Source organism: Salmo salar, chromosome ssa22 (assembly GCF_905237065.1).
Source record: "Salmo salar chromosome ssa22, Ssal_v3.1, whole genome shotgun sequence".
Lineage (NCBI taxonomy): Eukaryota > Metazoa > Chordata > Actinopteri > Salmoniformes > Salmonidae > Salmo > Salmo salar.
This window is the reverse complement of record NC_059463.1, coordinates 54,890,814-54,916,901: the sequence shown is the minus strand read 5'-3', so window position 1 is coordinate 54,916,901 and position 26,088 is coordinate 54,890,814. Positions and strand designations below refer to the sequence as shown.

At 43.8% G+C, this 26,088-nt stretch overlaps 1 protein-coding gene across 1 annotated transcript in view; it reads right to left on the bottom strand.

Moving 5' to 3' along the window:
• si:dkey-49n23.1 (semaphorin-3D) overlaps positions 1-26,088 on the bottom strand; it is a 142,598-nt gene that overhangs the window by 41,509 nt on the left and 75,001 nt on the right. Inside the window, exons 3-8 of the mRNA XM_045705201.1 lie at positions 12,066-12,226; positions 11,772-11,834; positions 9,871-9,990; positions 2,851-2,944; positions 1,752-1,880; positions 947-1,089 (exon numbers count right to left, since the gene is read on the bottom strand). Coding sequence (XP_045561157.1) covers positions 947-1,089; positions 1,752-1,880; positions 2,851-2,944; positions 9,871-9,990; positions 11,772-11,834; positions 12,066-12,226 — 710 coding nt within the window. The remainder of the gene's footprint in view (positions 1-946; positions 1,090-1,751; positions 1,881-2,850; positions 2,945-9,870; positions 9,991-11,771; positions 11,835-12,065; positions 12,227-26,088) is intronic.

Genomic DNA, 26,088 nt, shown 5'->3' with positions numbered 1-26,088 from the left:
GGCTGTGCTTTGGCAAAGTGGGTGGGGTTATATCCTGCCTATTTGGTCCTGTCCCGGGGTATCATCGGATGGGGCCACAGTGTCTCCTGACCCCTCCTGTCTCAGCCTCCAGTATTTATGCTGCAGTAGTTTATGTGTCGGGGGGGCTAGGGTCAGTCTGTTATATCTGGAGTATTTCTCCTGTCTTATCCAGTGTCCTGTGTGAATTTAAGCATGCGCTCTCTAATTCTCTCTTTCTTTCTTTCTCTCTCTCGGAGAACCTGAGCCCTAGGACCATGCCCGACATGATGACTCCTTGCTGTCCCCAATCCACCTGGCCGTGCTGCTGCTCCAGTTTCAACTGGTCTGCCTGCGGCTATGGAACCCTGACCTGTTCACCGGACGTGCTACCTGTCCCAGACCTGCTGTTTTCAACTCTCTAGAGACAGCAGGAGCGGTAGAGATACTCTCAATGATCGGCTATGAAAAGCCAACAGACATTTACTCTTGAGGTGCTGACTTGTTGCACCCTCGGCAACTACTGTGATTATTATTATTTGACCATGCTGGTCATCTATGAAGATTTGAACATCTTGGCCATGTTCTGTTATAATCTCCACCCGGCACAGCCAGAAGAGGACTGGCCACCCCTCATAGCCTGGTTCCTCTCTAGGTTTCTTCCTAGTTTTTCCTAGCCACCGTGCTTCTACACCTGCATTGCTTGCTGTTTGGGGTTTTAAGCTGGGTTTCTGTACAGCACTTCGAGATATCAGCTGATGTAAGAAGGGCTTTATAAATACATTTGATTTGATTTGATTTACTGTAGGCTCTGCTGTTACTGTAGACTCTGCTGTTACTACTGTAGGCTCTGCTGTTACAGTAGATTGCTATTACTGTAGGCTCTGCTGTTACTGTAGACTCTGCTGTTAAGCCCTTTGTGAAAATATTGTAGCGAATTCCTATTTACCTTGCAGATGCGTGCCACTCTACTGTAAACCCTCTTGTCCCACTGGCTGGACTCTACAGCTGTCTCCTTTAAGAAGAAGTAAACCTTGTCATCGTCCACACTTTGTGTGTCTGGAATGGAGAAGGAACCCACAAACTCTGGCTCTGCATGAGGAGGAAATTATATCATGGTGAGGAGGATAGTACAATGTACAGATGTAGGATGTTCATTTGATCACCCCTGTTGCAGGATAACTTTCCTGCACTGCAGGATATTTTAAACTTGTAGTGTATTTGAGGTTTAAAAAGGATTCTAAAGTTTGTAATTTCCACTTTGACATTTCAGACTTCCCCTTACGAAAAATGTCCATTAATTCTAATCCACATAACTCACATTTTCTGTTGCTGCAGGATTATATTCCTGCTGTAACAAACTGGCTAAAATTAAGATCCTACATCTGTATGAACCCTTTAGAACAGTCTAGAACATGATGAGTGTCTGGAATGGAGAAGAAACCCACAAACTAAGGCTCTGCATGGGAGAAACAAAGGATATCACGATGAGGACTCATACCCATCAACTCACTTCAGTATTGGACGTTTGTCTTAGACCTAAACATCAAATAATGACTTGGAGTGATTTGCCTCCTCAAAAAATAACGACAAGATTGGCAAGAATCCCGAATTGGCTGAGTTAAGGATAACGGTTGAGGCTTGTGCCTACGACCTAGCTGAGTACGTATAATTAGGAAATCTCTATGACAACTGCCATAGAGACATTTTTGTTTTCTTTCACATGATCTTCTCTTCTGTCTTCTGCGTCTCACCATTGAGCCAGTGGTCCTGGTAGGCCTCTGTGCGTATATAGTGCTGGTTGCTGCTGTGCACAGAGGTACGGAATATAGCTGCGTTGGTACCCATAAAATCCACCGACGTCCCCGCATACAAATCTCCATCTAGGGGTGAGATTGGGATGGGGTTTGGCTTGAGAAAATATACATACATACGTACATACATACATACATACATACATACATACATACATACATACATACACACACACACACACACACACACACACACACACACACACACACACACACACACACACACACACACACACACACACACACACACACACACACACACACACACACACACACACATAATACATACATATCTCTGTTACATCTTCATAAGACCCTCTTCAAGGTAGAGTCAATTTGGTTGAACGCATCAATCTGGTTGGTTTAGAAGGCTAAGAGTAATTTGGGTTGGTTTCATTGTTTTGGAAACTATATATATACAGCTATACCCTGTTGGAACAGATAATGTATATCAAAATGTATTATTCTGAAATATGTCTGTCATTTTTGTTGGACAGTATTTGTGTTTATATAATATATAATATATAGCCTGTGTGAATATTGAATTCAGCTAATACTTATGGATATTCAATCACATAGAGAGGTAGCGTAGAACTCCTAAAACGCACAGAGCAGGACCTCATTCCCAGTGGTAGCCACTAACTCAGTTACCCCTAATTATGAACCATATGTTTTATGTACTGGGGTCTGGCGGGATTTACGTCCACTTCAAACTATGTGAGAACTAAATCATGTGGTTCTCTCTCTAACTCCCTTCCTGGTCACACCATTTCTGGAGGCTGGAAGGGTGGGTTTGATTGCCGCATAGGTCACATACTGAATATTGTGTGTCACGGTCAACGTTAACAGTTCTGTAAGTCATTGTGGAGGAAATGGTCTCCTTAATGTCAATATTTTCCATATTCGCTGGATATATTACTTACCAGTGAGCCTGGTCATTCTCTTCAAATAGTGAAAATATAGCATTGTGTCCCTGTCAACGTTTTGTACGTCACTACAAGGGTTTCGTATGTGGACATAGTATTTGTACATTACTTACCAGTGAGCCTGGCGGTGAAGGGTTCCCGTGGACTAAAGGGGCATTTCCCCCGTCCAGACTCCACAGCATGGCTCTGCAGACGGAACAACGGCTCCTAGGAGACCAACAGAGAACCATAGAGATTCAATATAGTTCTATTCTACTCATGCTATGTTCTATTTTTCGGGATATAGTGTCTGAGATCGTACAGCCAGTTGAGTTCTCATTTGATCGCACAGACAGGAATAAATATCTCTCCGGGAAGAAGGGCGGGGGGGTGTATTTTTCATGATTAACCAATCATAATGAGATTGTGATAACATACAGGAACTCAAGTTCTTTTGTTCACCCGACGTAGAATACCTCTCAATCAAATGCCGACCGTATTACCTCCCAAGAGACTTCTCTTCGGTTATAGTCACAGTCGTGTATATTCCCCCTCAAGCCAATACCACGACGGCCCTCAAAGAACTTCACTGGACTTCATGCAAACTGGAAACAACATATCCTGAGTCCACATTTATTGTAGCTGTGGATTTTAACAAAGCAAATTTGAGGAAAATGCTACAGAAGTTCTATCAACACATCGACTGTAGTACTCGCGCTGCTAAAACACTCGACCACTGTTACTCCAACTTCCGGGATGCCTACAAGGCCCTCCCCGCCCTCCATTCAGCAAATCTGATCACGACTCCATTTTGCCCCTCCCTTCCTATAGGCAGAAACTCAAACAGGAAGTACCCGTGCTGAGGACTATTCAATGCTGGTCTGACCAATCAGAATCCACGCTTCAAGATTGTTTTGATCACGCGGACTGGGATATGTTCTGAGAATAACATTAACGAATACACTGATACGGTAACTGAGTTTATCAGGAAATGTAGAGGATATGTTGTACCTACTGTGACTATTAAAAGCACTCTCGCAAAACTGAAAGCACTAACCATCGCATTTAACCATGGCACGGTGATTGGGAATATGGCAGAATACAAACAGTGTAGTTATTCGCTCCGTAAGGCAATCAAACAGGCAAAACGTCAGTACAGAGACAGAGTGGAGTCGCTCAGACACGAGATGTATGTGGCAGGGTCTCCAGACAATCACGGACTACAAAGGAGAAAACCAGCCATGTCACGGACACGGACATCTTGCTTCCGGACAAGCTAAACACCTTCTTCACCGGCTTTGAGGATAACACAGTGCCACCGACGCAGCCCGCTACCAAGGACTGTGGGCTCTCCTTCTCTGTGGCCGATGTGAGTAAGACATTTAAGAGTGTTTAAGCTTGCGTCCTCAGAGCATGCGCAGACCAGCTGGCTGGAATGTTTATGGAAATATTCAATCTCTACCTGTTTGCTTTCCCCACATGCTTCAAGATGTCTGCCATTGGTCCTGTACCCAAGAAAGCAAAGGTAACTGAACTAAATTACTATCGCCCCATAGCACTCACTTTCGTCATCATGAAGCGCTTTGAGAGGCTAGTCAAGGACCATATTCACCTATACCTTACCTGACACCCTAGACCCACTTCAATTTGCTTACTGCCCCAATAGATCCACAGATGATGCAATCGCCATCACACTGCACACTGCCCTATCCCATCTGGACAAGAGGAATACCAATGTAAGAATGCTGTCCATTGACTAAAGCTCAGCATTCAACACCATAGTACCATCCAAGCTCATCATTAAGCTTGAGGCCCTGGGTCTGAACCCCGCCCTGTGCAACTGCGTCCTGGACTTCCTTACGGGCCGACCCCCAGGTGGTGAAAGTAGGAAACAACACCTCCACTTCTCTGATCCTCAAAACTGGGGCCTGTGCTCAGTCCCCTCCTGTACTCCCTGTTCACCCATGACTGCGTGGCCACGCACGCCTCCAACTCAATCATTAAGTTTGCAGATGACACAACAGTAGTAGGCCTGATTACTAACAATGACGAGACGGCCTACAGGGAGGAGGTGAGTGTGGTGTCAGGAAAATAACCTCTCACCCAACGTCAACAAAACTAAGGAGCTGATCGTGGACTTCAGGAAACAGCAGAGGGAGCAGCCCCGTATCTACATTGACGGGACAGTAGTGGAGAAGGTGGAGAATTTTAAGTTCCTCAGCGTACACATCACTGACAAACTGAAATGGTCCACCCACACAGACAGTGTGGTGAAGAAGGCGCATCAGCGACTCTTCAACCTCAGGAGGCTGAAGAAATTTGGTTTGGGACCTAAAACCCTCACAAAATTTTACAGATGCACAATTGAGAGCATCCTGCCGGGCTGTATCACCGCCTGGTACGGCAACTGCACCGCCGTGGAACACTAGTCACTTTAATAATTTGAACATATTTTGCATTACTCATCTCATACTGTATCCTATTCTACTGTATCTTAGTCTATGCTGCTCTGACATTGCTCATCCAAATATTTATATATTCTTAATTCCATTCCTTTACCTTAGATTTGTTTGCATTATTGTGAAACTGTTAGATAGTACTTGTTAGATATTACTGCACTGTTGGAGCTAGAAACACAAGCATTTTCAACCACCATCTCAACCACCGTTTTGTAATAATTTAATCTCTACAATAACATTAACCATCCTCCACTGAGCTGTAAAATCCCTTGCTGAGAAAGCGTGATGTGGATGACAGCCTTATGCTCTGAAGGGGCCAAGAGGAGAGAAAAGGGTGATGTGGAGTGGATTTTCATAATGTGGAGTGGATTTTCACAATGTGGAGTGGATTTTCACAATGTGGAGTGGATTTTCATAATGTGGAGTGGATTTTCATAATGTGGAGTGGATTTTCATATGTGGAGTGGATTTTCATAATGTGGAGTGGATTTTCAAAATGTGGAGTGGATTTTCATAATGTGGAGTGGATTTTCAAAATGTGGAGTGGATTTTCAAAATGTGGAGTGGATTTTCATAATGTGGAGTGGATTTTCATAATATGGAGTGGATTTTAATAATGTGGAGTGGATTTTCATAATGTGGAGTGGATTTTCATAATGTGCAGTGGATTTTCGTAATGTGGAGTGGATTTTCATCATGTGGAGTGGATTTTCGTAATGTGGAGAGGATTTTCATAATGTGGAGTGGATTTTCGTAATGTGGAGTGGATTTTCATAATGTGCAGTGGATTTTCGTAATGTGGAGAGGATTTTCATAATGTGGAGTGGATTTTCATAATGTGCAGTGGATTTTCGTAATGTGGAGTGGATTTTCAAAATGTGAGGAACAGAGTTTAGTCAGAGAGATGGAACAGAGAGTTTAGTCAGAGAAAGTGGAACAGAGAGTTTATTCAGAGAATCAAATCAAATGTTATTTGTCACGCACACTAGACTTTACCGTGAAAATGCTTGCCTACGAGCCCTTCCCAACGATGCAGAGTTTAAAATGGTAACACAAGATTAATCAAATATTATACACAAAAATGGAGCTGTATGTGTGTGTGTTTGTGCTTTGTCGGTATGCATGTGTGTGTTATGTGTGTGTTATGTGTGTGTTATGTGTGTGTTACGTGTGTGAGTGCATATGTAGTGTATATGAATGTGTGTGGGAGTGTCAATATAGTGTGTGTGAGCGAGTGTGTATATGGTGTGTACTATACAGTGTAGTCTAGCGAGTGTGTATATGGTGTGTACTGTATATACAGTGTAGTCTAGTGAGTGTGTATATGGTGGGTACTATACAGTATAGTCTAGTGAGTGTGTATATGGTGTGTACTGTATATACAGTGTAGTCTAGTGAGTGTGTATATGGTGTGTACTGTATATACAGTATAGTCTAGGGAGTGTGTATATGGTGGGTACTGTATATACAGTATAGTCTAGTGAGTGTGTATATGGTGGGTACTATACAGTATAGTCTAGTGAGTGTGCGTAGGGTCAGTGAAAGATACTGTAGAGTCAGTGCAGATAGTTTGGGTAGCATTAATTGACTATTTATCAGTCTGGCTATTTAGCAGTCTTATGGTTTGGGGGTAGAAGCTGTCTTGGAGTCTGTTGGTCCGAGAGCAGATGCTCTGGTACCGTTTGCCGGACGGTAGCAGAGTGAACAGTCTATGGCTTGGGTCGCTGGAGTCTTTGGACATTTTTCAGGCCTTCCTCTGGCACTGCCTGATATAGAGGTCCTGGAAGGCAGGGAGTTTGACCCCAGTGGTGAACTGGACCGTCCACACAACCCTCTGTAGCGCTTTGCGGTAAAGGGCGGTGCACTTGCCATACCAAGCGGTGATGCAGCCAGTCAAGATGCTCTCAATGGTACAGCTGTAGACATTTTTGAGGATCTGAGTGCCCATGACAAATCTTTTCAGCCTCCTGAGGCGGGAAAGGCACTGCCGTGCCCTCTTCATGACTGTGAGGGTGTGTGTGGATCTTGTTAAAACCTCTTGGGGCTATGTGGGACGCTAGCGTGCCACCCGTGGTGCACCCTATCAACAGCAGGTGCATTTCAAGAGCGGCAAATTTGAAACCAAATAAATGTCAAAATTCAAATTTTTCAAACATACAACTATCTTACACACTTTGAAAGATAAACATCTCCTTAATCTAACCACGTTGTCCGATTTCAAAAAGGTTTTACGGCGAAAGCATAAAGTTAGATTATGTTAGGAGAGTACATTGACAATAGCTGTGTGTAATGTTTTGTCAATTCAAAGACAGGCGTCACCAAAACCATAAAACCAGCTAAAATGATGCACTAACCTTTTACAATCTCCATCAGATGACACTCCTAGGACATTATGTTAGACAATGCATGCATTTTTAGTTCTATCAAGTTCATATTTATATCCAAAAACAGCGTTTTACTATGGCGTTGATGTTCAGGAAATCGTTTCCCTTCAATAACCGGCAGTCAAGTCAGCACCACAAATTAAATAATTAAAATTAGAAAACATTGGTAAAATATTATATTGTCATTTAAAGAATTATAGATTTACATCTCTTGAACGCAATCGACTTGCCAGATTTAAAAATAACCTTACTGGGAAATCACACTTTGCAATAATCTGAGCACTGCGCCCAGAAAAATACGCTTTGCGATACAGACAAACGGCCATGTTGGAGAGATCTAAAATCGAAAATACTATGTAAATAATCCATTACCTTTGATTCTCTTCATCAGATGTCACTTCCAGGAATCCCAGGTCCATAACGAATGTAGTTTTGTTCAAAAAAGCTCATCATTTATGTCCAAAAAGCTCCGTGTTGTTAGCACATGATCTAAGCCCGCCGGACTTCACTTCATGAACGAGGGGAAAAAATATATTTACGTTCGTTCAAACATGTCAAACGTTGTATAGCATAAATCATTAGTGCCTTTTTAACCAGAACATGAATAATATTCAAGGTGGACGAATGCATTCTCTTTTAAAACGTTTTGGAACGAGGGTACCCAACATGACCTCGCGCCAGAGTCTAATCGGCCATCACCGTTCCAAGGCTCTTGTTCGGTCAGATCTCATAGTAGAAGATTCAAAACACTTTGTAAAGGCTGGTGACATCTAGTGGAAGCAATAGGAAGTGCCAAAACATTAATCAGCCCCTGTGTGTTTCAATGGCTTTGGCTTAAAGGTAATTCAACACATCAGGTATCCACTTCCTGTCAGAAAATGTCTCAGGGTTTTGCCTGCCAAATGAGTTCTGTTATACTCACAGACACCATTCAAACAGTTTTAGAAACTTTAGGGTGTTTTCTATCCATATATAATAAGTATATGCATATTCTAGTTACTGGGTAGGATTAGTAACCAGATTAAATCGGGTCCGTTTTTTTATCCAGCCGTGAAAATACTGCCCCCTAGCCCCAACAGGTTAAGTCCTTAGTGATGTGGACGCCAAGGAAGTTGAAGCTCTCAACCCGCTCCACAACAGCTCCGTCGATGTGGATGGAGGCGTGCTCTCCCCTCTTTCTTCTATAGTCCACGATCAGCTCCTTGGTCTTACTGACGTTGAGGGAGGCACCACACTGCCAACTCTCTGACCTCCTCCCTGTAGGCTGACATCGGTGATCAGGGATACCACCGTTGTGTCGTCAGCAAACTTAACGATGGTGTTGGAGTCGTGCTTGGCCACGCAGGCGTGGGTGAACAGTGAGTACAGGAGCGGACTAAGCACGCACCCCTGAGGGGCCCCCATGTTGATGGTCAGCGGAAGTGTTGTTGTTGTTGCATACCACCGGCCCGTCAGGAAGTCCAGGATTCAGTTGCAGAGAGAGGTGTTCAGACCAAGGGTCCTGAGTTTAGTGATTATCTTGGAGGGGACTATGGTGTTAAACGCTGAGTTGTAGTCTATGAACAGCATTCTCATATAGTTATTTCTCCTCTTGTCAGGGTGTGAGAGGGCAGTGTGAAGTGCAATTGAGATTGCATCATCTGTGGATCTGTTACGGCGGTATGTGAATTGGAGTGGCTCTAGGCAGTCTGGGATGATGGTGTTGATGTGTGTCATGACCAGCCTTTCAAAGTACTTTATAATTACAGATGTGAGTGCTACAGGGTGATAGTCATTTAGGCAGGTTACCTTGGAGCTCTTGGGAACAGGGACAATGATGGTCAGCTTGAAACATGTTGGGATTACCGACTGGGACAAGGAGAGATTGAAAATGTCTGTGAAGACACTTACCAGCTGGTCTGCGCGCGCTTTGAGAGCACGCCCTGGTATTCCTTCTGATTGTTAACCTTTTTAAACGTTTGCTCACATCGTACATGGAGAGTGAGATCACACAGTCATCCAGAAAAAAAGTAGATAAAGTTTAGTCAGAGTTTAGTCAGAGAGATGGAACAGGGAGTTTAGTCAGAGCCTCTCTCTATTGGATTATTGGCATGGGAAAAATATGTTAACATTGCCAAAGCAAGTTAAGTAGATAATAAACAAAAAGTGAAATAAACAATACAAATGAACAGTAAACATTACACTCACAGAAGTTCCAAAAGAATAAAGACATTTCTCTCTATCCTGTCCCAGGTCTATGTAGGTGCATTGTGGGTGGTAGGCCCCGGTGCCACAGACACACACATGGTCCCCCCTTCTCTCCTTTCCTCACCTCATTGCTGTGTCCCAGGTCTATGTAGGTGCATTGTGGGTGGTAGGCCCCGGTGCCACAGACATACACATGGGTCTTATTGAAGGGCTGGAGGAGACGCACGTAGTTGGCGCAGTCAGTCTGAAACAATGTTAGGATTTACATTAAACATACATGACACATATCTACAGTCATAGTTAACAGAGATGAAACCTTATACACTGCTCAAAAAAATAAAGGGAACACTTAAACAACACAATGTAACTCCAAGTCAATCACACTTCTGTGAAATCAAACTGTCCACTTAGGAAGCAACACTGATTGACAATAAATTTCACATGCTGTTGTGCAAATGGAATAGACAACAGGTGGAAATTATAGGCAATTAGCAAGACACCCCCAATAAAGGAGTGGTTCTGCAGGTGGGGACCACAGACCACTTCTCAGTTCCTATGCTTCCTGGCTGATGTTTTGTCCTGTGCTCTTCACAGATGAAAGCAGGTTCACACTGAGCACGTGACAGACGTGACAGAGTCTGGAGACGCCGTGGAGAACGTTCTGCTGCCTGCAACATCCTCCAGCATGACCGGTTTGGGGGTGGGTCCGTCATGGTGTGGGGTGGCATTTCTTTGGGGGGCCGCACAGCCCTCCATGTGCTCTCCAGAGGTAGCCTGACTGCCATTAGGTACCGAGATGAGATCCTCAGACTCCTTGTGAGACCATATGCTGGTGCGGTTGGCCCTGGGTTCCTCCTAATGCAAGACAATGCTAGACCTCATGTGGCTGGAGTGTGTCAGCAGTTCCTGCAAGAGGAAGGCATTGATGCTATGGACTGGCCCGCCCGTTCCCCAGACCTGAATCCAATTGAGCACATCTGGGACATCATGTCTCGCTCCATCCACCAGCGCCACGTTGCACCACAGACTGTCCAGGAGTTGGCGGATGCTTTAGTCCAGGTCTGGGAGGAGATCCCTCAGGAGACCATCCGCCACCTCATCAGGAGCATGCCCAGGCGTTGTAGGGAGGTCATACAGGCACGTGGCGGCCACACACACTACTGAGCCTAATTTTGACTTGTTTTAAGGACATTACATCAAAGTTGGATCACCCTGTAGTGTGGTTTTCCACTTTAATTTTGAGTGTGACTCCAAATCCAGACCTCCATGGGTTGATAAATTGGATTTCCATTGATTATTTTTGTGTGATTTTGTTGTCAGCACATTCAACTATAAATAAAAAAGTATTTAATAAGATTATTTCTTTCATTCAGATCTAGGATGTGTTGTTTAAGTGTTCCCTTTATTTTTTTGAGCAGTATATATCAATGCCATCTAACAGACGCTTTTATCCAAAAGCGACGACATACAGACGTGTGTACAGACATGTGTGGATACATACAGTATGAGTGGCCCCAGCGAGAATCAAACCCTTGATATTGGCGTTGAAAGTACCATGCCCTACCAACTGAGCTACAGAGGACCATCCTAAATCCTGTTCTTCTACCCACCAGCCTCATTAACCAGTTCGCTATCTTTTGCCTCAAGGCAGAGTATTTATGAAGAAATCGAGCAAAATAATTGATTGAACCTTGTCAGATTAGAATGACCTGTCACCTCTGGTTGTTATTGTGTGTAAATGTAAAGGAGTTGTTAGTCAGGTCCCATACAGAAGGATGAGAACGTACCCGTCTCCCCTGGGTCTCATAAAACACAAAACAACATGAGCATCAATAAAGACAGGCCTTGTTTTAATTATACACTATGAGGGATACTTGGCCTTGTCCCAATAATGTGCTATGAGTGTGCCAGAGGACTACTAAATAAGGCCTCAGATCTTCAGAGCACCTAAACAGCTTTGTGGGAAAGTTCATCCCATGTTGTTTATCCATGTTTTTTCTGGCTCTTAGAGCTGTTGTTACTTACCGACAGGTTCTTCCCTGCCAATCTGCAGTGTTCGACGTGTTCCTCCACAGCTGGCCAGTAAATCTAAAGGAGGGAGGGAGGGATATAGGTGAGGCTTAAATATGGATAGGTTACGCCTTTCATCATTACTTTATGATACCCCTCTGTGTTTTATTGAGAACGTGGCGATCTACGAGAACACAGTTGGGAAGGAGCCTTGACTGATTGAAAACAGAGTCGTGGTAATGTCATGGTGCTGGCCTTAACTCTACATTTACACGTAGATAGGGAGATCCAGTGAGGTGCTGTCTGTACCGTGCGTGTAGGAAGAGCCAGGCTGTCCGAGTGGAGAAGGTAGATGTGGTCTCTGCCCCCCACCAGGAGCCAGCCACGGTCCTCATCCAGCAGCAGGGACTGGTAACCTCCACTCACACCTCTGTCCCAGAACACACTGGAACTGTTCCTCCAACGCACGTCTACGGGGGGGGGATGGCGAGAGAGAGAGAGAGGGAGGGAGGGAGGGAGGGAGGGAGGGAGGGAGGGAGGGAGGGAGGGGGGAGGAGAGGGAGGGAGGGGCAGAGGAGGGAGGGGGAGAGAGAGAGAGGGAGGAGAGAGGGAGGGGCAGAGGAGGGAGGGGGAGAGAGAGAGAGGGAGGAGAGAGAGCAGGGGGGGAGGGAGGGAGGGGGGAGGGAGGGAGGGAGGGGCAGAGGAGGGAGGGGGAGAGAGAGCAGGGGGGAGGGAGGGAGGGAGGGAGGGAGGGAGGGAGGGAGGGAGGGAGGGAGGGAGGGAGGAGGGAGGGAGGGAGGGAGGGAGGGAGGGAGGGAGGGAGGGAGGGAGGGAGGGAGGGAGGGAGGGAGGGAGGGAGGAACAGAGAGCAGGGGGGAGGGAGGGATGGCGAGAGAGAGAGAGAGGGAAGGAGAGAGGGAGGGGGAGGGAGGGATGGCGAGAGAGGGAGAGAGAGAGCGAGAGAGGGAGGAGAGGGAGGAGAGGGAGAGTGGGAGACAGGGGGAGGGGGGAGAGGGAGAGAGAGAGAGAAAGAGGGAGTTAATGTTTTGAAGTAACAGAATCAATTGAATCAGAATTGGCAGAGAGCAACTATTGGTCAAAAACAAGCACTAAAAAACTTGGACTGCATTTATCACAACCATCAGTTTGGCAAAACTACATACAATTATAACTGATGTTTTTATTGTAGCTTTCCAAATCTAGTCTGTAGTCTGAGTACATTGACATGATTGATAAACAACATGTCAATCAAAGCTCATTCACTCAGTCAAAACAACAATGAAATCAGCCTCTATATGAAATACGGTCCCTGGATACTCAAGTTGGAAAGTACATAGTTGCAATGTGTGTAATTCCAATAAACATAGCAACACAATCTCCCCCAAAAACACACACATGTCCATTCAGCATGCACGGGTCGAGCAACACCAGCGAGCACTCTACAACCTATCTAGGGATCTTGTATTTAACCAGTCAGAAAATGACCTGCACAATCACAGCAAATTAACCCTGTAGCCCGGCTTTCCCACCCTGTGCTCTCTCTCTCTCCTGATAAATCAACAAGTCCTGGCTGCTCAATTAAACTCCAAGACAACTCCTATAAAGTAGATGTTTACAGTGCTATAACCCTACATTATGTCATTGTGCTATCAGTTTAAGGGTTGCAGAGAGGATGTATGGTAAGTAAACAAATAAATTTAATTATACTTAGCCAAGGTCCAACACTTTATCAAGACTCTAGAGACACGAGTCTAGAGACTAGAGACAAGAGTCTAGAGTCTAGAGACACGAGTCTAGAGACTAGAGACAAGAGTCTAGAGTCTAGAGACAAGAGACAAGAGACAGGAGACAGGAGTCTAGAGACTAGAGACAAGAGTCTAGAGACTAGAGACAAGAGACAAGAGTCCAGAGACAAGAGACAAGAGTCTAGAGTCTAGAGTCTAGAGTCTAGAGACAAGAGACAAGAGACAAGAGACTAAAGTCTAGAGACAAGAGACAGGAGACAGGAGTCTAGAGACTAGAGACAAGAGTCTAGAGACAGGAGTCTAGAGACTAGAGACAAGAGACAAGAGTATAGAGTCTAAAGTCTAGAGTCTAGAGTCTTGAGACAATAGTCTAGAGTCTAGAGTCTAGAGACAAGAGTCTTGAGACAATAGTCTTGAGAGAAGAGACAAGAGTCTAGAGACAGGAGTCTAGAGACTAGAGACAAGAGACAGGAGTCTAAAGTCTAGAGACAAGAGACAAGAGACAGGAGACAGGAGTCTAGAGACTAGAGACAAGAGTCTAGAGACAAGAGACAAGAGTCTAGAGACAGGAGTCTAGAGACTAGAGACAAGAGACAAGAGTATAGAGTCTAAAGTCTAGAGTCTAGAGTCTAGAGTCTTGAGACAATAGTCTAGAGTCTAGAGTCTAGAGACAAGAGTCTTGAGACAATAGTCTTGAGACAAGAGACAATAGTCTAGTGTCTAGAGTCTAGAGACAAGAGACAAGAGTCTAGAGTCTAGAGACAAGAGGAGTAACTCTAACCTTCTGCTGTATAAAACAGCTTTAGAAGAAGGAGAAGGAGGAGGAGGAGGAGGAAGAGGACGAGAGAACGAGGAGAAGGAGGAAGATGATGACGAGGATGAGGACGAGAGAACGAGGAGAAGGAGGAGGACGAGGATAAGGCCTCCCTTGGGTCAGTTCCACTGCTGAGGTAGCTATCAACAATCAGTGTCTCATGAAATATGTTTTACAAAAATAACTGGGTTATTTACCAAGTCACCCTTTCTCCAGGTCTACATTTTCTCGTCTCTTGTCTCGTGTCTCTAGACTCTTGTTTCTAGACTGTAGACTCTAGATTATCGTCTCTAGACACTAGACTATTGTCTCTAGACACTAGACTCTTGTCTTTAGACTGTAGACTCTTGTAACTGGGTTATTTACCAAGTCACCCTTTCTCCAGGTCTACATTTCACATTTCATATTAAAAAGATAAATCATTAACATAATATTATCTGTGAACCGCTCAAATATCAAATTAAATGTTTCAGCCATAGACTAGACCTTGATTTAATGAGAAGGATGTGTAGGAAAATAATTACGGATAAGCACTGTAAAATCCAACGTATAACTAATAAGACTGGAGATATGTGTGGAAATAAACTATGGTGTCTGATAGCTCACCACCTATATATACAGACCGTTCGGAAAGTATTCAGACCCCTTCCCTTTTTCCACATTTTTGTTACGTTACAGCCGTATTCTAAAATTGATTAAAGTTTTTTTCCCCCTCATCAATCTACACATAATACACATACACATACCCCATAATGACAAAGCGAAAACAGGTTTTTAGAGATTTTTTAGCAAATTTATTAAAAACACAAATACATAAATACCTTATTTACATAAGTATTCAGACCCTTTGCTATGAGACGCGAAATTGATCTCAGGTGCATCTTGTTTCCATTGATCATCTTTGAGATGTTTCTACAACTTGATTGGAGTCCACCTGTGGTAAATTCAACTGATTGGACATGATTTGGGAAGGCACACACCTGTCTATATATTGTCCCACAGTAGACAGTGCATGTCAAAGCAAAAACCAAGGTGAGGTTGAAGGAATTGTCTGTAGAGCTCCGAGACAGGATTGTGTCGAGGCACAGATCTGGGGAAAGGTACCAACATTTTTTTGCACCATTGAACGTCCCCAAGAACACAGTGGCCTCCATAATTCTTAAATAGAAGAAGTTTGGAACCACCAAGACTCTTCCTAGAGCTGGCCGCCCGGCCAAACTGAGTAATCGGGGGGAGGGCCTTGGTCAGGGAGGTGACCAAGAACCCGATGGTCACTCTGACAGAGATGGGAGAACCTTCCAGAAGGACAACCATCTCTTCAGTACTCCACCAATCAGGCCTTTATGGTAGAGAGGCCAGACAAATCAAATATTTTTTTTAATAATTGACACATACAGTGAAATGCTTACTTACAAGCCCTTAACCAACAATGCAGTTTTAAGAAAAATATCCCAAAAATTATAAATAAAATTAACAAATAATTAAAGAGCAGCAGTAAAATAACAATAGTGAGGCTATATACAGGGTGTTACGGTACAGAGTCAATGTGGAGGCTATATACAGGGGTTACTGATACAGAGTCAATGTGGAGGCTATATACAGGGGTTACTGATACAGAGTCAATGTGGAGGCTATATACAGGGGGTACAGGTACAGAGTCAATGTGGAGGCTATATACAAGGAGTACTGGTACAGAGTCAGTGTGGAGGTTATATACAGGGGGTACCGGTACAGAGTCAATGTGGAGGCTATATACAGGGGGTACTGGTACATTTTTAATAATTGACACATACAGTGAAATGCTTACTTACAAGCCCTTAACCAACAATGCAGTTTTAAGAAAAATATCCCAAAAATTATAAATAAAATTAACAAATAATTAAAGAGCAGCAGTAAAATAACAATAGTGAGGCTATATACAGGGGGTACCGGTACAGCGTCAATGTGGAGGCTATATACAGGGGGTACTGGAACAGAGTCAATGTGGAGGCTATATACAGGGGGTACCGGTACAGAGTCAATGTGGAGGCTATATACAGGGGGTACCGGTACAGAGTCAATGTGGAGGCTATATACAGGGTGTTACGGTACAGAGTCAATGTGGAGGCTATATACAGGGGTTACTGATACAGAGTCAATGTGGAGGCTATATACAGGGGGGTACCGGTACAGAGTCAATGTGGAGGCTATATACAGGGGGTACAGGTACAGAGTCAATGTGGAGGCTATATACAAGGAGTACTGGTACAGAGTCAGTGTGGAGGTTATATACAGGGGGTACCGGTACAGAGTCAATGTGGAGGCTATATACAGGGGGTACTGGTACAGAGTCAATGTGGAGGCTATATACAGGGGGTACCGGTACAGAGTCAATGTGGAGGCTATATACAGGGGGTACTGGTACAGAGTCAATGTGGAGGCTATATACAGGGGGTACTGGTACAGAGTCAATGTGGAGGCTATATACAGGGGGGTACCGGTACAGAGTCAATGTGGAGGATATATACAGGGGGTACTGGAACAGAGTCAATGTGGAGGCTATATACAGGGGGTACCGGTACAGAGTCAATGTGGAGGCTATATACAGGGGGTACCGGTACAGAGTCAATGTGGAGGCTATATACAGGGTGTTACGGTACAGAGTCAATGTGGAGGCTATATACAGGGGTTACTGATACAGAGTCAATGTGGAGGCTATATACAGGGGGGGTACCGGTACAGAGTCAATGTGGAGGCTATATACAGGGGGTACAGGTACAGAGTCAATGTGGAGGCTATATACAAGGAGTACTGGTACAGAGTCAGTGTGGAGGTTATATACAGGGGGTACCGGTACAGAGTCAATGTGGAGGCTATATACAGGGGGTACTGGTACAGAGTCAATGTGGAGGCTATATACAGGGGGTACCGGTACAGAGTCAATGTGGAGGCTATATACAGGGGGTACTGGTACAGAGTCAATGTGGAGGCTATATACAGGGGGTACTGGTACAGAGTCAATGTGGAGGCTATATACAGGGGGGTACCGGTACAGAGTCAATGTGGAGGCTATATACAGGGGGTACCGGTACAGAGTCAATGTGGAGGCTATATACAGGGTGTTACGGTACAGAGTCAATGTGGAGGCTATATACAGGGGGGTACCGGTACAGAGTCAATGTGGAGGCTATATACAGGGGGTACAGGTACAGAGTCAATGTGGAGGCTATATACAAGGAGTACTGGTACAGAGTCAGTGTGGAGGTTATATACAGGGGGTACCGGTACAGAGTCAATGTGGAGGCTATATACAGGGGGTACTGGTACAGAGTCAATGTGGAGGCTATATACAGGGGGTACTGGTACAGAGTCAATGTGGAGGCTATATACAGGGGGTACCGGTACAGAGTCAATGTGGAGGCTATATACAGGGGGTACTGGTACAGAGTCAATGTGGAGGCTATATACAGGGGGTACTGGTACAGAGTCAATGTGGAGGCTATATACAGGGGGTACTGGTACAGAGTCAATGTGGAGGCTATATACAGGGGGGTACCGGTACAGAGTCAATGTGCGGGGGCACCGGTTACCGCACGGCAAGCGGTATTGGAGCAGCACCAAGTCTAGGTCCAAAAGGCTCCTTAACAGCTTCTATCCCCAAGCCATAAGACTGCTGAACAGCTAATCATGGCCACCCAATTTACATTGACCCCCCCCCCCCCTTTGTTTTTACACTGCTGCTACTCGCTGTTTATTATCTATGCATAGTGACTTTACCCCCACCTACATGTACAAATGACCTCAACTAACCTGTACCCCCGCACACTGACTCGGGGGGTATCCCCTGTATATAGCCTCGTTATTGTTATTTCTTTTTTGACTTTTTATGACTTTCTTTTTTGTTTATTTATTAAATATTTTCTTAACTCTATTTCTTGAACTGCATTGTTGGTTAAGGGCTAAGTAAGCATTTCACTGTAAGGTCTACACATGTTTTATTCGATCCATGTGACAAATCCAATTTGATTTGATTTGATGTGTTGGTTTTTGCTTCAGTCCTAAATGTCAGTCTTTCCTCTCTGTTGTTAGCAGAAAGCCTCTGTGCTGCACACTGCGCAACGTGACTCTCGCGCCTGTCGCCACAGCCCACTGTCTGCCGATGGAGATGGATGAGGAGCAGCGGACGATATAAAGTCATGTATCCTCTTCAGCCATCACAGAAGACTTCATGACAGATGTGAAAATTCCTCAGTTCCAACCCAGGGATTCCAGACCCCTTTCTAACCACATTCTAGAACTAGTGGCACTCTGCTCCATTCAGATCTCTGTCAGAACAAAGCCTTCAGAGCTCAACGGGGGAAAAGTCCTGCTTTATCTCTCCTCTAAGTGTCACAGTCATTTTGGACCCCCAATATCCTGTCTAGCAGTCGAGAGCAGCCAAGGTGAGACAGTCCATTTGGACCCCCAACATCCTGTCTAGCAGTAGAGAGCAGCCAAGGTGAGACAGTCCATTTGGACCCACAACATCCTGTCTAGCAGTAGAGAGCAGCCAAGGTGAGACGGTCCATTTGGACCCACAACATCCTGTCCAGTAGAGAGCAGCCAAGGTGAGACGGTCCATTTGGACCCCCAACATCCTGTCCAGTAGAGAGCAGCCAAGGTGAGACAGTCTGGCCTCAGTACTGCACAAAGCAGACGTATATCCTAGGAGGGCTGGTGAGGTCATCTCTATGAACAACTACAAATGAATACGTGCAGCACTGATCTAATCATCATTTCACATACACATGCAAACAAATGCATACAGTCACACGGTCACATTTCATGGTACCTTCTAGATCAGTTTTATTCACCTAAATCCACCCTGTTTTTATAAGTCAAGTTACCCTGAAAATAGGAGAGACTTGGGAATTACCAAGCATTGAGATTGGCCTACCTCATATATGAAATGTTTCAAAACAGATGACCCACTCATTGTATATTTCCTCATTCTAACTGCAAGATATAAATCAGCCCTTTTTTTCCAGTTCCGATCAGATCAACTAGTGAGTGTAGCAGAAAATAACCCAGATCTGATCTCAATTACTTTACGATGTAATATCTACAGTAACATCAAGGACATTCACATGTCTAGGAAATAGGCCTGAATAAGTAGTATTTTCTGGTTAAAGTACATTTGTGGATAACATCTCCCATAACTAAGACATTTATATGATATAATTCAGTCTCTGTGATATATCGACATCCTCTGTTTCCTATATGTTGCCTTGCAGAACCACTTCAAAGCATCACAACCTCTTACGGTTAGGGATAACATGAGGCTTAACTTCCACGCGTGTATGGCCGTCTTATTGAACTCTCACAGCCCATAACTTACATCTCACTGGCCGTTGTGGGAATAGTGTAGCTTATAGGTGGAATCGTGGATCTCTTCCATTTGGCACCAACTCACAGAAAGAATCACACCGTCTGATCTGAACAGACATAGCTAGGAAATGTGTCTCCAATTAAAAGGAAAATAAATGTCAACCATTACGAGATAAGAAAGTTCAGGGAGAGTATGTCCCAAATGACACCATATGCCCTTTGAAATGCACTACTTTACACCAAGGTCAATAGGGCTCTGGTCAAAAGTAGTGCACTATAATTGGGAATAGGGTGCCATAGGGTTCTGGTCAAAAGTAGTGCAATATATTGGGAATAGGGTGCTATAGGGCTCTGGTCAAAAGTAGTGCAATATATTGGGAATAGGGTACTATAGGGCTCTGGTCAAAAGTAGTGCAATATATTGGGAATAGGGTGCTATAGGGCTCTGGTCAAAAGTAGTGCACTATATTGGGAATAGGGTACTATAGGGCTCTGGTCAAAAGTAGTGCACTATATTGGGAATAGGGTGCTATAGGGTTCTGGTCAAAGGTAGTGCACTATATTGGGAATAGGGTGCTATAGGGTTCTGGTCAAAAGTAGTGCACTATATTGGGAATAGGGTGCTATAGGGTTCTGGTCAAAAGTAGTGCACTATATTGGGAATAGGATGCTATAGGGTTCTGGTCAAAAGTAGTGCACTATATTGGGAATAGGATGCAATTTTGGATGCAACCACAGTCATCATCTTTTGGCTGCAGAACAGCCAATCACAGAGTTACTATGAGGTCACATTAGTAATCTGATCAAATATAGGAACAAGACGCTGAATAGATAGTCAAATCACTTTTAGCCAGACTAAAACATTCATATACAAACACAGCTATTATTTTGATTTCATTAGTCTATTTTGGAGTTGGATTATCAAAAGAAACTGTGGTTGACCTGTTCTTGTACAAGTCTGTTTATTACCCCACTGACAATTTATATATTTGTTGATTGATAAACCTTGATCAGCATGGACATAATGTCACTAAGTGGGCCTAAATCTGATCTGATTACATGTGATTGATCAGTGCCCTGGGGCAACGGCCCGGTTTGATTCTGGGGCAACGGTCCAGTTTGAGTTTGGGGCAATGGCCCGGTTTGAATTTGTTTCAATCTTTTGTTTGCCAAGACTCTAAGTCTCTAAAAGGCTGAAGATTTAAAGGGTCAGGGGTCGCTTGGTCAAGGGAACGTGATTACCGCTCTCTATACAGACACAAGACTCTCTATACAGACACAAGGTTCTCTATACAGACACAAGGTTCTCTATACAGACACAAGGTTCTCTATACAGACACAAGGTTCTTGTAACGGCCGTCGTATATAGTAGACCAAGGCGCAGCGGGTTGAGTGCTCATATCTGACTTTATTTGAACACTAAACAAAACAAGAAAAAAACGAACGACAGCTAAACAGTTTTGCAGGCTAACCACAGCAGTGTAAAAACAACTTCCCACAAAAGACAGGTGGAAAAAGGGCTACCTAAGCATGGCTCCCAATCAGCAACAACGAAGTACAGCTGTCCCTGATTGAGAGCCATACCAGGCCAACACACAGAAATACACAACATAGAAAGAACATAGAAATACAAAACTTAGAACAATACACAAAAACCCCGACAACACAAAACAAACACACCCCTGCCACGCCCTGACCAAACTACAATAACAAATAACCCCTTATACTGGTCAGGACGTGACAGTTCTCTATACAAACACAAGGTTCTCTATACAAACACAAGGTTCTTTATACAGACACAAGGTTCTCTATACAAACACAAGGTTCTCTATACAAACACAAGGTTCTTTATACAGACACAAGGTTCTTTATACAAACAAAAGGTTCTTTATACAGACACAAGGTTCTCTATACAAACACAAGGTTCTCTATACAAACACAAGGTTCTCTATACAAACACAAGGTTCTCTATACAGACAAAAGGTTCTCTATACAGACACAAGGTTCTCTATACAAACACAAGGTTCTCTATACAGACACAAGGTTCTCTATACAAACACAAGGTTCTCTATACAAACACAAGGTTCTCTATACAAACACAAGGTTCTCTATACAGACAAAAGGTTCTCTATACAGACACAAGGTTCTCTATACAAACACAAGGTTCTCTATACAGACACAAGGTTCTCTATACAGACACAAGGTTCTCTATACAGACACAAGGTTCTCTATACAAACAAAAGGTTCTTTATACAGACACAAGGTTCTCTATACAAACACAAGGTTCTCTATACAAACACAAGGTTCTCTATGCAAACACAAGGTTCTCTATACAGACACAAGGTTCTCTATACAGACACAAGGTTCTCTATACAGACACAAGGTTCTCTATACAAACACAAGGTTCTTTATACAGACACAAGGTTCTCTATACAGACACAAGACTCTCTATACAGACACAAGACTCTCTATACAGACACAATACTCTCTATACAGACACAATGCTCTCTATACAGACACAAGGTTCTCTATACAAACACAGGGTTCTCTATACAGACACAAGTTTCTCTATACAGAGCAGTAATCCTACATTAAGCCTTTTGGCATGACTTTGGCCACCCAGGAATGAAGTGTATATCCGCAAAGGGATCTGACTACTTCCTTGTACGTCCGGGAGCATCAATGAAGTATCTGTAGAGTTAAGCCCAATACGATTTTCTACTAATCTATCTAACCAATTCCAGAGACAGTTTCTCAATGTTGCAAAGTTCTCCATTTTTTCACTCTGAGACTCCATATACCCTTATTTAAGGTCAGTGTTCAGCGTGTTGAGAAATCCTGCATGTTTGTGCTTTCGCTTGTGAATGACGCAGGATAATGGCAAACATTTGTTTAATAAGACCTTCAGAGCAGATCAAACACATGGAACCTGAGAGCTGGGTGTGTGCCCAACACCTGTACTGCATACTTGAAGTCGGACAGAGGGTGGAGGTTGGGAGGGGGGCTGAATTCACCATCTGAATACATGTAATTCCTTCCAGGGACGCATAATGGGATGCAGACACACACACACACACACATACACACAGACACACACACTTACAAGGCCTTGTCAGCTACAGGAATGTGGGAGTGATTGGGACACACGCTCACACACGCTCACACACACACACACACACACACACACACACACACACACACACACACACACACACACACACACACACACACACACACACACACACACACACACACACACATTCTAGTGGAATAGCAGTGATTACAGTTTTTTCCAACTGCTTACACACGTTTTCAAAACTGTCTCTCCTTTTTTCAAAATTCTACACACAATTCCCTAAACTGCACACACAAAATGCAAAATGCCTCACATCTCCTTCAAAATGTAACACTGCATTCAAAATGCCATAAACACATGTCAGAATGAAGCATTTGCATCAAATGGCAAACACTGCTTTCATAATAGTACATGTTTGGATATACCATGTAAACACTGTTGTTCTAAATCTAAAGCTCTTTGGTCTTTCATAGGCTTATATCTACATTTCAATACAATGTTCTACAGTGAAAGTAATCTGCTGAGAGGGGTAACAAGTACACTGTAAACACCAATGCAATGTAGAAACAGAAAAAATGTATACAGTAGCATACAACAAAACCATAAACATATGTAAACCAAAAGTATATTCTTTAGAATACAGTAAAGAACACTGTGTGGGGTCCCGGGGGGGCAGTCCAGGAATTGGTGGGGGGGGCAGTCACCAGTGCTAAGCTACGCTTCATCTCTTCTCCGGGCTGGGTCTGGCCACAATACTTCATCCACATCACAAGATACGTTTTCTCTTGCCAAACATCGAGGGAGGTATCTCCTAGCCTGGCGTATCCAACCTTGGACAGAGGCAACCTCTATGTCCCCATATGCGTCCTCCATTGCCTGGAGAAGCGGCATACGGGCATAGGGTTGGCGATCATACACTTTCCAGCGCCAGGCTGAGAAGAATTCCTCTATGGGATTTAGAAAAGTTGAATATGGGGATAAGTGTAGCATTTTGATTGGTTGTGTTTGGAAAAGGAAAGCAAGTCACTTCCTGTTAGATTTTTGTGTTTTAGGTAGAGAATTGTGTGTAGTGTTTTGAAAAAAGGGTTTTATGCAATTGACAACTGAGTCAAAGGCTGAGAAATAGCTTCTGGTTTTGGATATTTGGTGTGTAGTTTTGCACTTTGAGTGAGAGGTTTCAAAAATCGTGTGACATGAAAAGATTTTGTGTGTAAGCAGTTGGAAAAAACTGTAAATAAAATGGAAGCAGTTGTTATTAGGTGTGTTTGTTGGCTAATAGAAGGAGCATGGGTTTTCTAGTCCAGTAGGATTCATATGTGTCAGGGAAGTACCCTAGTTTGTTTACGTGCGGTAAGACTCTTGGCATGTGTCTCAGTGCCAGGGAATAGGACTGTAACATGGACATTACCTACAATGAAGGCCAGTCTACCACCAGAGCTGTATTAGTCATGACACTCCACTTGGAATGAGTGGGGAGGGGAGGTATGACAGGCCAGGCAGTGTCTAACCACACACACACACACACACACACACACACACACACACACACACACACACACACACGGTCTCTAAAATGTTCTGGTTTCCATCAGCTCAAAGATCTTCTGAACCACGGCAGGCACAGAGGCACGCCATAGAGACATCTGGAATTCCAATGATCTCCGAACACCTGGCAGCAACCTGACTGACTGACCTCATAAACAAGAGACGTCTCCAACTCTCCCTTCGTACTGAGGAACGTCTTCAACCAACATTGACTGGAAATACATGTGAATGTTTGTTCTATTGTTTACAAAAGGCTACAGTATGCAAAGATCAACTGCAACGTTATCTTTACTGCTTCTTACCGTGATAGCATGAGTTACCATGATAACATGAGTTACCGTGATAACATGAGTTACCGTGATAACATGAGTTACCGTGATAACATGAGTTACCGTGATAACATGAGTTACCGTGATAGCATGAGTTACCGTGATAACATGAGTTACCGTGATAACATGAGTTACCGTGATAACATGAGTTACCGTGATAACATGAGTTACCGTGATAGCATGAGTTACCGTGATAGCATGAGTTACCGTGATAACATGAGTTACCGTGATAACATGAGTTACCGTGATAACATGAGTTACCGTGATAACATGAGTTACCGTGATAGCATGAGTTACCATGATAACATGAGTTACCATGATAGCATGAGTTACCATGATAGCATGAGTTACCATGATAGCATGAGTTACCATGATAACATGAGTTACCATGATAACATGAGTTACCATGATAACATGAGTTACCATGATAGCATGAGTTACCATGATAACATGAGTTACCATGAGTTGAAAGGATCCCGTGTGGCTTAGCTGGTAAAGCATGGCAAGGTCAAGGTTTTGGGTTTGATTCCCACGAGGGTGGCAGTATGAAAACAAAGGTATGAAAAAGGTATGAAAAAGGTACGAAAAAGGTATGCGTTCTCTACTGTAAGTTGCTCTGGATAAGAACGTCTGCTAAATGATAAAATAACCAAGTAGAAGTGGCAACACTGCTCCCTGTACTGTAGGACACAAACCAGAACAACCCGTGGACCTGAAGCGGCATGCATGATCACACTCATAACAGTAACGCTCCTTAAGCTTAAATGGGAATAACATCTTATAGTTTCTACTTTCAAGGTTGGACAGAAATGAAAGCACAGACATATGGTAATCCACAAGGTAATAAAAACCAACCGTAGGGGGCTGTCCTTACACCATGCTTCGGGATCAGTCACGGATTAAGGCAAACCACACACTAGAACCATAGGGGGCTGTCCTTACACCATGCTTCGGGATCAGTCACGGATACCCCACGTTAGAAATCCCCAAGAATAACATCAGTCTTACAGTAACCACTGGGACACTTCAAAGTACTGGACGTTTCAACAGCAGCCTATTAAAATCATTTAACAGTGTTTTTTGTCAACCCACTCTTGCACGCTCCTTTAAAAAACACCCTTGAACCTTAAGACCTGAAGACTTGTGTTGACTCCCCTGAGAGGTAAAGACTTACCCAGGCTTTAGTTCTGCGGGTCGACACAGTCTTGTGAATCCCAGGAGACACAGGTTCTAAATCACTTGTTGACTCTTGTAATTGGTATGTAGTTTGTAAATGATAAAGAGAAAGACATGCTTCCTGCCTGGCTGGCTCCCATACAGTGAGTCATGCCAGTTGGGGTCAAGTCCTGGCAATTCCTTTGTTGAACTAAGTGTGGAATTTCTCAATAGGATTTTTCTGCCTTGATTTGATTAGAATTATTAATAAGTGCAATTAAGCCAAATGTTTAGACCTGATGTTTTTCTGGCGTAGTGGTAA